We start from the raw sequence: 12,179 nt of genomic DNA on the forward strand, positions 1-12,179 counted from the left end.
AAAATAATCTACAAGTCTAACCACCCCGTTTTAAATGATCAGCCAAGTTCATATAAACAAGCCAGTAGCAGAGCGCACTACAATTTAAGAGCTCCAGGCTCCTTATCCTATACTTAGACTAAACTGCAGCCCTACCTTGGGGCAAAACCCTGGCTCTACTGAAGACAATAGCATAATTCTCGTTTCGTCAGTAGTCTTGTACTAGAGATAATATCATCATAACCACACAGCTTGGCTCAAAAATTTTGAGTACTTATAAGATGCAAAATTTAGGGGTGCTAAAATATATCTCTTAGCAAAAACTTCCAATGCTTATTCTCAGTCCACAGGTGATTTGTGTGGCAAGAACGATTGATGGAATTCCATCTGAGACTCCCATGCATGGGAAAGAGGCATTTTCCATCACTGAACACTTATCGGATTTATTTTTTGTGTTGAAAAAATTTGAAAATGTTCATGCTTCCCCTGGATTCAGTTGACAATAAGAGCAAGTGCACAGGACTCTTAAAACAAAAAAATGACTCTGGGTTTTGAAATAAAGTTTAAAGATTTTGCTTAACACGCTTTTCGTTTCTTTAGCACAATGCTAAGGTTCAATATTACAGATTATACGTATATACTAGTACCAAAATAGAGTTTCAGTTAGGATCTTCTGTTATTTTGTTGAAATCCTCTATTTGCTTAGAAGCAGCACAAGGTAATTCAATGTAAAAACTACATCAATGCAGCTTTGTGGGTGTATTTTTGAACCATCAAAAGTCAAGAAATTCCAAGTTAAAAATCTCCCAGGAACTGTAAATTGGCTGCATCATCTATATTTAAGCAAGTTTAATAGTAAACATCAATATAAAATTACACATTCAAATATTACTACTGCTATGTGAATAGTAACTTTTGAATTTTCTGACCTTAGTGAATTCAAGGTTTCACCGTGAAGTTGTACTGAATTGGCTTTAGTTGAATTAAACAAAACAAAGAATGTTCTACTGACTTATTTTCATGCACTGAGATGGAAATCCGATGAAGTGAGCTGTAGCTCACGAAAGCTTATACTCAAATAAATTGGTTAGTCTCTAAGGTGTCACAAGTCCTCCTTTTCTTTTTGTGAATACAGACTAACACGGCTGCTACTCTGAAACCTGTCATTTAAAGAAAATAAATGATGGCAATATTTGATTTTTAAATGTTAAATGTTTTTCACAAAATAAAAATATTTATTATTTTCCAAAACACACTCAGAAGTACAATGTAAACAGGTGGATCAACATCTCTAGGGGGCTGAGGGGAGGAAATCAGAGGATCTGGATAGACACCATAGACGCAAGTACACTGAAAATTGTTAGTATAAACATTTACTGTTAAGGCCTTGACCCTGAAACTTGGTCCATACAGCTACAGCAGCCCATCTGCATTAATCATAATGCAGGACTGGGACCTAAATGACATGTCATAGCTAAGATCCTAAACCTGGAAGATGTTCCATGCATGCAGACTATAGAAGAACTTGTAGGAGTGCAGCCTAAGTGATACACCCCAGTATTAAATGCTACTTTCAATTATTTACCAAGCAAATACGTAAAAATATACAAAAACAACTCAGTGCTCAGCAAAAGTTAGATTACTGTTCGTACATGCATTTCTTCATTGTAAGTTTGATAATGGGGTTAAAGGAATCAGAAATTATTCTGTATGCTCTGTTTTTTGGGGAGAGGAGTGGGAGGAAAGTAACAGGCCCGTAAACCTGGCACAATTTGACTGGGGAAGATGATAAAAACAGGTCTTTTAAACAGCAAGGTGAAAGGAACCAAGTAATGCTTCAAAGTAACACCCAGGGAGAGAGGAAAAAAAAGGAAAGGCTGAAACTTCCTGCCTGCGCCAGCGAAAGACACAGGGGCACCGTCCCCGCCGCACTCACCATTCAGCCTGGTCTGCCTGTTCGCTCTCACTCTCAGGAAGGTCTGCAAAGGGAACAAGAGCAGAGCAGTGTCAGCGCCCGGCTGGGGAGGAAGCTGGGCAGTGCCCCCACCCCGGGGCGACTCGCAGCCTTGGCCCTCCTCAGTGACCGCGGAGGAGAGAGAAGGCCGAGGACAGCCCCCCCCCGACCCCAACACCCCCCGACCCACAGGGAGAACGAGACGCCCTCTTTGGGTCACTCCCCCCCCCCCATGTAAACACCCCGCTCGCTCCCCGCCCCCGCAGCCCCGATGTAAACAAACCCGCCTCCCCGCCCGCAGGCCCCGCACCCACCTCCTCCCGGCCCCCGCCGCAGGGCCCCCTCCTCCCGCTCTGCATAGCCGCAGGCGCCGCGGCCGGCACGCGGTGGGGCGGGGATCCGGGCCCCGGAGCGGAGCCCCCCGGGCGGCCGGGGATGCCGGTGGATGGAGAGCGGCCCCGCCGGCGCCTCCGATCAGCTCCCAGCGGCCGCCGCCATGTTGGGCCCGGTCATGTGACCCGCCGCCGAGCGGGGTGAAAGTTCACGAGGCAGCGGGGAAGGAGCGGGCGGTCCCCATAGCAACCGGCAGGCGGCGGCAGGCCGGCCGGTGGGGACCCCCCCCCACCCCGGGCCAGGCTCAGCTGCACCCCAGCACCCCCTCCCCTCCCCCCAGCCAGCCAGCACATGGGGCCCGGACCCACACCCCGGCAATGCAAAGTCCTGTGCCCCTCCCTGCCCAGGTCATGGGCCTGGGCACCCATCAGGAGAGCTGGACACAAAGGAGCGCAGTTTGCTCCCCTCCCCCCCCCGGGGGCATGTCTTCAAGCCTTCCTCAGTCCCACCAGGGCCAGCAACTTGCTTAGTTAAAAGTGAAAGCTCCAGTTCCCATGGAAGGACCTGAGGGGGAGCTGGGGCGTAAGGAAAACCGCCAAGTTATGGTGAAGCTGACGATAAAATGGCAGGTGCCCCGCACGCCCTGACAGTGGTGATACATCTCCACAGGCTGGCCCGCCACAGAGACGCGCCGCCTGCATATTATTAAATATCGCCAGACTGCCCAGAACTTGTATGCGACAGAAACCCACCTCTAGCAACGCGGCTGTAGCCCCATTCCAGCACAACACGAACACAGAACACGCATTTCAGTCGGTTGGCACTTAGGCTCTGCTCCGCCAGAAAAATTTGAGGGTGTGACAAAGGATCTTACCAACTAAGTCGTTTGCAATTAATAAAGAGGTTATTATTCTGTGCCCTTGCTTTGAAGTCACAACTAATGGTTGCAAAAATGACTAATGCAAACAGGTGTTCTCTATTCTGCTGTGTAAGGCCCTGATCCTCAAAACACTTATATGCATAATTAGCTTTACTCACAGGAGTACTCCTGTTCAAGTCAGTAGGAAGACTTGTGTGCTTAAAGTTAAGTTAAGTGAAAGTGTTTGCAGGATCAAGACCTACGTTGCTGAAGGGATGCTGAAATGATGAAGTGAGCTGTGGCTCACGAAAGCTTATGCTCAAATAAATTGGTTAGTCTCTAAGGTGCCACAAGTACTCCTTTTCTTTTTGCGAATACAGACTAACACGGCTGTTCCTCTGAAACCTGAAAAAAACAGGTTAACCAATGCAAGAAAACCCCTTTTAAATCTTTAAGACCCTCCAAATGTTCTCCTAAAACCCAGTTTTTTTGAATTGCTGGAATATCGTGGAATCTCCCACACAGTGTTCCCAATGCACCCACTGTAACGGTGGGAGAATAGCAAGGTTTTGTAGCATTTTTTAAATACACTATAAAGTAAGATGGAGCTGGGATACAGGGTAAGATGGCAGGTCAATACACTGCAGAATATCTAAACAGTCCTGAAATAATTGACCCTTTGTCTATCTTTCCTCCCTTGCTTGAGGTGAGATTACTCACAAATAGGAAGAGGAAAAAATAAAAGGAAGCATTTGGGGTTCAACTGAAGTTTATTTTCATGTTTGTACGTAGAGCAGTTTTATGCCAGTAACCCCAGTACAGACAGGTAAGAGGGGTGGACACACCCTGAATTCCAATTCCATTTGCATTTATGCCCATGCTATTCCACTGAAGTCAACTGGGTCGGGGAGATGTAACAGAGACATCGAAGTGGGATCAGCCTAGATTTGTATGGGAGGAGTTTTTTCGAACCCCTTTCAGATTTCTACCCTCTAAGCCACCAACCATCCTAAGCAATGACCGCCTTGCCTGCTTTGTTCTGATTAATGAGACAACCAACAAATGACATAAGAATGTCTCTTGAGTATGGCTGCACCCACCACAAGCTGCAGAGTGAATGAAATTCTCTATGGTTCATAGATTGTAAGACACTGGTTTGGTAGGTAAAACAGCTGTAAAATGCATATTATTGGGTTTTTGAAAAAGGGTAATTCTTGCTTCAAGCAAAGCCTCAGCTGCCAGATTCATTCTAGTACAGTAAGCCTCCTGCGGGTGTGTTTTATTGGTGTCTTGTTAGAAGCTTTATCCATATTATCTGATGCACACAGGTCGTTAGTGGAATCTCTCTTAGCGACTAACGCCAGAACCCAGAGCATCACAATTAGCTGATATTTGTCCTTTTGTGTATAGAAACCGCTAACACAACTTGGAGTTTAGTGGGCACCAAAGGGAATTCATTCACACTCTATCATTCAAACACACATCTGCCAGGAGGGTTTATGTGTTATCCTTGAGTAGGAAGAGAGAAGACCGTGGCCTATAAAAACTAGACAGGTTGGACCGAAGGAACTGGGGAGAGGAAAGTAGAAACAAGGCTCTGCAATAACAATACAGGATTCCTTGATCTCTTTGTCAGAGGCCATCAAAGCAATATTAGTGGTTGTGGCTGTTGGAACATCAAGGGGCTGTTATACTATCCAAGCAGCTCATATGAAGGCAGAGGGAGTTTGGCTTTTTAGAGTTTTTTTATGCAGATGCACCCCACTCAGATGACGCCCCATTTTGCTCTGTTTGGGGCTTTACTGTCCAAATCCCTGGTTTAGTATATTAGGACCAGAACCAGTGAAGTGCTGAGCATCACATGTGAGGTGTTAAGCATTCTCAAACTATCACTGATCTCAATGGGATCTGGGGTCACTGCGGCCCAGACCCTAAAAGGTACAGTAGTTAGGTTCCTAACATCCATTGAAATCAATGGATGTCAGGAGCCTAATATCTTGGAGGAGTTGGGCCTCAGTGATGAACAGGATCAGGCTCCAAGCTGGTCTGTGTGTGAGAGAGATGCCAACCAAAACACTAACTGGCACATTTCCATCCATCTGTCAAGGCAGAAATACAGACATGTAACTACCTCCTATTGAAATGCACAGGGTTAGACATAAGGGGCACAGATTAAAAATCCTATTTTAAAGCAATATTTTCTTTCCCTGAGTTGCTAACAACACCTCAGATTACTAAAACCCAAATAACAGCAATCATCTGATTTCATTTTCTGCTTTCTTTTCTTTTCTTTTCTTTTCTTTTCTTTTTTGCATTGTGTTCAACTTGGACACTCAAAATTGACTCCTCAGTTTCCTTCCTCTTTCTAGTCAGTTTCACCTGGAGGCGCTGGTAGACTAGCCAAAGGCTGCAATATGTGGGTTACCAATGAAGCTGTGGAAGGCTTCAACCTAAACAAAATCTGCTTCCTACCCCCAACCCCTTAACGTCACAAAAACAGTCATATTAGCTTTTCTAAAAACAACTGCCCTTTTGTTTGTTTCAACCAAACCCGCATTTTGTGCCTACTTTATGCTACATTTCTGCCTTTCACTTTTTCTAGGTAATTTTTTTATATATTTTTGCCACATAAATGCTTAGGGAGAGTTAGCACCTTAGCTTAAATCTTGCATGGTGCTAACCCCTAAAGCATGCTGCAGTTTTTCTCTGGGATTTGAAATGCAGTGGTCATGTTTTTACAGCACACTCAGTTACCAAATCAGAGTTCAGAGTAACAGCCGTGTTAGTCTGTATTCGCAAAAAGAAGAGGAGTACTTGTGGCACCTTAGAAACAAATTGGTTAGTCTCTAAGGTGCCACAAGTACTCCTTTTCTTTTTGCAAACCAGAGTTGCTGATTCTTGTTTCTACATCTTTATTGAATTAAGCTACAGCCTGTTTCTGGGTAGAGGCTCACTCTTGCGGTTCAAATAGCAGAGAATCATAGAATCATAGAATATCAGGGTTGGAAGGGACCTCAGGAGGTCATCTAGTCCAACCCCCTGTTCAAAGCAGAACCAATCCTTAATTAAATCATCCCAGCCAGGGCTTTGTCAAGCCTGACCTTAAAAACTTCTAAGGAAGGAGATTCTACCACCTCCCTAGGTAACGCATTCCAGTGTTTCACCACCCTCTTAGTGAAAAAGTTTTTCCTGATATCCAATCTAAACCTCCCCCACTGCAACTTGAGACCATTACTCCTTGTCCTGTCCTCTTCTACCACTGAGAATAGTCTAGAACCATCCTCTCTGGAACCACCTCTCAGGTAGTTGAAAGCAGCTATCAAATCCCCCCTCATTCTTCTCTTCTGCAGACTAAACAATCCCAGTTCCCTCAGCCTCTCCTCATAAGTCATGAGTTCCAGACCCCTAATCATTTTTGTTGCCCTTCGCTGGACTCTCTCCAATTTATCCACATCCTTCTTGTAGTGTGGGGCCCAAAACTGGACACAGTACTCCAGATGAGGCCTCACCAATGTCGAATAGAGGGGAACGATCACGTCCCTCGATCTGCTCGCTATGCCCCTACTTATACATCCCAAAATGCCATTGGCCTTCTTGGCAACAAGGGCACACTGCTGACTCATATCCAGCTTCTCGTCCACTGTCACCCTTAGGTCCTTTTCCGCAGAACTGCTGCCTAGCCATTCGGTCCCTAGTCTGTAGCTGTGCATTGGGTTCTTCCGTCCTAAGTGCAGGACCCTGCACTTATCCTTATTGAACCTCATCAGATTTCTTTTGGCCTAATCCTCCAATTTGTCTAGGTCCCTCTGTATCCTATCCCTGCCCTCCAGCCTATCTACCACTCCTCCCAGTTTAGTATCATCCGCAAATTTGCTGAGAGTGCAATCCACACCATCCTCCAGATCATTTATGAAGATATTGAACAAAACCAGCCCCAGGACCGACCCCTGGGGCAATCCACTTGATACCGGCTGCCAACTAGACATGGAGCCATTGATCACTACCCGTTGAGCCCGACAATCTAGCCAACTTTCTACCCACCTTATAGTGCATTCATCCAGCCCGTACTTCTTTAACTTGCTGACAAGAATACTGTGGGAGACCATGTCAAAAGCTTTGCTAAAGTCAAGAAACAATACATCCACTGCTTTCCCTTCATCCACAGAACCAGTAATCTCATCATAGAAGGCGATTAGATGAGTCAGGCATGACCTTCCCTTGGTGAATCCATGCTGACTGTTCCTGATCACTTTCCTCTCGTGTAAGTGCTTCAGGATTGATTCTTTGAGGACCTGCTCCATGATTTTTCCGGGGACTGAGGTGAGGCTGACTGGCCTGTAGTTCCCAGGATCCTCCTTCTTCCCTTTTTTAAAGATTGGCACTACATTAGCCTTCTTCCAGTCATCTGGGACTTCCCCCGTTCGCCACGAGTTTTCAAAGATAATGGCCAATGGCTCTGCAATCACAGCCGCCAATTCCTTTAGCACTCTCGGATGCAACTCGTCCGGCCCCATGGACTTGTGCATGTCCAGCTTTTCTAAATAGTCCCTAACCACCTCTTTCTCCACAGAGGGCTGGCCATCTACTCCCCATGTTGTGATGCCCAGCACAGCAGTCTGGGAGCTGTCCTTGTTAGTGAAAACAGAGGCAAAAAAAGCATTGAGCACATTAGCTTTTTCCGCATCCTCTGTCACTAGGTTGCCTCCCTCATTCAGTAAGGGGCCCATGCTTTCCTTGGCTTTCTTCTTGTTGCCAACATACCTGAAGAAACCCTTCTTGTTACTCTTGACATCTCTTGCTAGCTGCAGCTCCAGGTGTGATTTGGCCCTCCTGATTTCATTCCTACATGCCTGAGCAATATTTTTATACTCTTCCCTGGTCATACGTCCAACCTTCCACTTCTTGTGAGCTTCTTTTTTATGTTTAAGATCCGCTAGGATTTCACCGTTAAGCCAAGCTGGTCGCCTGCCATATTTACTATTCTTTCGACTCATCGGGATGGTTTGTCCCTGTAACCTCAACAGGGATTCCTTGAAATAGAGAGAGGTGAGGCTTTGCTGGACAAGGATTTCCGCCACTCATTTTTACTTACTTCACGTATTATTCAGCCACAAATATTCCACAGCAGGCTTACCTGCAGGGGGAGAGAACACCCTGCAGAGAAGGCCTGAAATGTTATCCTTAAGGCAGGAGGAGTGTTTCACTCTAGAGTTTTTTGTTATTCTCCCTTGGCAATGCTGGTAGATAGATACTAGCAAGGAAACTCACAAGGCCTGATCCCTACTCGCTATGCAGGCAAAACTCCCACTGAATTCAGTGGTAGGGGGATTTGAGTGCAAAAAGAGAACTGGATTGGGCCCAAAGCAAATGAACAGGGCTGAAATGCCTGTGACAACGGAAGAAATGAGACAGCTGGGAAGAGATTTGGAGCCGCGATCATCATCTCAAGTCATGCATGAACCTTCCCTCTCAGGGGCGGCAGCAAGAAGCTTCTTCCTTCATCTGCCCACGCTTCTCATCTGACCACTCCCTTTATCTCCTTCATTCACTCCCAGCTTTGCACCATCTTTCACACCTTCTCCCTACCCTGCTGTGCTTGGAAAAGCCTCCTGGTTCGTGTTTGCCAAGCACCCTCCCCTCCTCCAGAAAACACCCAGAGAGCCACTTGTTCACAGAAGCATTCTATCGAGAAAGACCTCACGTCACTGTGCTATACCAGTTTGCAACATCATGGTCAAGCCAAAGGTCCTGCACCAAGCTCTGATGAATGGGCTTGTCACAGGGGGGTTCTGTGCTGGGCAGTGTTTGGGGCCAAATCCGATCAACAGACCTTGGAGCCTCTCTGTAGCCATGACTGCCTTTGCGGCTGCTCTCCCCGGGCACGTCTTCACTAGCAAGGTTAAAGCGCGGCCGCAGCACTGCTTTAATGTGGCTGTGTAGTCGCGGCTATAAAATCCCGCCCCCGCGAGGGGAGTAGCTCCCAGCGCTGGGGCACTGTTCACACTGGCACCGTGCAGCGCTGAAACGTGCAGCGCTCAGGGGGGTGTTTTTTCACACCCCGAGCGAGAAAGTTGCAGTGGTGTAAAGTGGCCCCACTCAACAGAGGAGGGTGCGTGGCAGGCAGGGTGGCGTGCCTGGGAGTGCATGTGTGAGAGGAGCTGAGAGTGAATTTCCTGAGGGCTGTTTAGCCTTGGGTTCTCCATGCATAATCTTCCCAAGGTAAAGTCCCAGATATGTGATCCTGGAATCAACAACTTTCTTTGACTCAAACCTGTTCCCTTTTAGTTCAAGTTCCAATGAACTGCATTCAGAGTTAGTCTATTTTCCTGTCTTGGTTTGGCTGGGATGGGGGGGGTTCGTTTTGGCAGGGGCCAGGTCTAAAGGCATCAGCTCAGAGGAGGGATATTTTTAATAGTTATGGGCCAAACCTTAATCTTAAATCCAAACCCCTTAGCTTTCCAGGATGATTCAGGTTCGGATTTGGTTCTGGGCCCATTTTCCAGGTCAGACGCTGGTGAAATCTCACAAGAGAATAGCTGATCCCACAAGATTTGCATGGCATAAATTGTGCGCAACCATCTGATGATTAGGATCGTTTGCTGAGCGCTGACGTGCTCAGCACTGTATAAAACACAAGAGGAGATGGCTCCTGCCCCAACGAGCTTAGAGAAGAGGTGGGCAAATTACGGCCACATCCAGCCCTCCAGACATTTTAATCAGGCCCTCGAGCTCCTGCCGGGGAGCAGGGTCGAGGTCTTGCCCCACTCCGCATGGCTCCCGGAAGCAGCGGCATATCCCCACTCCGGCTCCTACGTGTAGGGGCAGCCCTGGGGCTCCACATGCTGCCCCCACCCCAAGTGCTGTCCCCGCAGCTCCCATTGGCTGGGAACCACGCCAATGGGAGCTGCAGGGGCAGTGCAAGTGCATAGGGCAGCGTGCAGAGCTGCCTGGCCACACCTCCGCATAGGAGCCGGAAGGGGGACATGCTGCTGTTTCTGGGAGCTGCTTGAGGTAAGTGCCACCCGGAGCCTGCCCCCCTGGTGCCCTCCCATGCCCCAACCCCGTGCCCCAGCCCTGATCCCTCTCCCGCCCTCTGAACCCCTCGGTCCCAGCCTGGAGCACCCTCCTGCAACCCCAATTCCTCATCCCCAACCCCAGCCCAGAGCCTGCACCCCCAGCCGGAGCCCTCATGCCCTCCTGCACCCCAACCCCCAATTTCGTTAGCCTTCATGGCCCGCCATACAATTTCCATACCCAGACGTGGCCCTCAGGCCAAAAAGTTTGCCTACCCCGGCTTAGAGTCTAAAAGATCTCATGAGATTTCCACCATTTGGAGCCAAAACCCTATGAGTTTTCAGTACCATGAACCTGAACCTTCGAACCCAGCCTTCCTAAACCAGCTCCGGATCCAACCACTGCCTCAGTGGCCCATCTCTATTCTATAGGAACGTCTCTCTCCAATCAGAATGAAAGGATACTTATGGTTACTCCTAAGGTAGGCTTCTCATCTGTACGCCAGGTAGGATCCTGACATGTTCTACCTGCCAAAGGCCAGCAGCTCAGTGGCTGTAGGCTGAGGCGATGGTTGTATCAAGGAGCACGACGGAAGGTCTCAAAAGACACCAGGGCCCCAATTCAGTGGTGTCACAAAGATGATGCAAGTTACACACTGGGTATTAATTGCTTGGCAAATGGATGTTCAATATCTTCTTAAATGATCTGGAGGGTGGTGTGGATTGCACCCTCAGCAAGTTTGCAGGTGACACTAAACTGGGAGGAGTGGTAGATACGCTGGAGGGCAGGGATAGGATACAGAGGGCCCTAGACAAATTAGGGGATTGGGCCAAAAGAAATCTGATGAGGTTCAACAAGGACAAGTGCAGAGTCCTGCACTTAGGACGGAAGAACCCAATGCACAGCTACAGACTAGGGACCGAATGGCTAGGCAGCAGTTCTGCAGAAAAGGACCTAGGGGTTACAGTGGATGAGAAGCTGGATATGAGCCAACAGTGTGCTCTTGTTGCCAAGAAGGCCAATGGCATTTTGGGATGTATACGTAGGGGCATTGCCAGCAGATCGAGGGACGTGATCGTTCCCCTCTATTCAACATTGGTGAGGCCTCATCTGGAGTACTGTGTCCAGTTTTGGGCCCCACACTACAAGAAGGATATGGAAAAATTGGAAAGAGTCCAGCGGAGGGCAACAAAAATGATTAGGGGACTGGAACACATGACTTATGAGGATAGGCTGAGGGAACTGGGATTGTTTAGTCTGCGGAAGAGAAGAATGAGGGGGGATTTGATAGCTGCTTTCAACTACCTGAGAGGTGGTTACAGAGAGGATGGTTCTGGACTATTCTCAGTGGTAGAAGAGGACAGGACAAGGAGTAATGGTCTCAAGTTGCAGTGGGGGAGGTTTGGGTTGGATATTAGGAAAAGCTTTTTCACTAGGAGGTTGGTGAAACACTGGAATGGGTTAGCAAGGGAGGTGGTGGAATCTCCTTTCTTAGAGGTTTTTAAGGTCAGGCTTGACAAAGGCCTGGCTGGGATGATTTAGTTGGGGATTGGTCCTGCTTTGAGCTAGGGGTTGGACTAGATGACCTCCTGAGGTCCCTTCCAACCCTGATATTCTATGATTCTATGATGTACGAAGGAAAGCAAGGCAACCTGCTCAGACAGGGCATTCAGTGGTGACCAAATTCAGCTCTTGGCAAAAGAGGGTGCAACTTACATTCAAATCAACAGATGTGCCTGTTTACGCTAATGCTGAATTTGGCCCTGTGTAGCTAGGGGGTGGGGGACGGTTTGAACAGCTTTATCACTCTCACGTTAATTGCTTTATCAGCTGCACTCCCGTTCAGTGTGTAAGTCATGCTCATCCTTCACACCCACTGAATGCCAAACTGGTTCAAGTTACACCACCTTGCCATTTACTCCTGTTTTCTGATCTGCTTACACCTGCGGTGGATTGCACCTTATCATTTGTATCCCAGCTGCACTTGATCCAAAGACTCTCATGGGAATTGCATTTGCTTACTTCAGAGTATATCTGGAA

At 47.7% G+C, this 12,179-nt stretch overlaps 1 protein-coding gene across 7 annotated transcripts in view; it reads right to left on the bottom strand.

The window, feature by feature from the left end:
- RNF220 (ring finger protein 220) overlaps nucleotides 1-12,179 on the bottom strand; it is a 337,761-nt gene that overhangs the window by 71,118 nt on the left and 254,464 nt on the right. For all 7 annotated transcript variants that reach the window (XM_075131894.1, XM_048859934.2, XM_075131893.1 and 4 more), the window contains one exon: nucleotides 1,916-1,958. In XM_075131894.1, the coding sequence (XP_074987995.1) occupies nucleotides 1,916-1,958 (43 nt within the window). The remainder of the gene's footprint in view (nucleotides 1-1,915; nucleotides 1,959-12,179) is intronic.

Source organism: Caretta caretta, chromosome 8, assembly GCF_965140235.1.
Source record: "Caretta caretta isolate rCarCar2 chromosome 8, rCarCar1.hap1, whole genome shotgun sequence".
Classification (NCBI taxonomy): Eukaryota; Metazoa; Chordata; order Testudines; family Cheloniidae; genus Caretta; species Caretta caretta.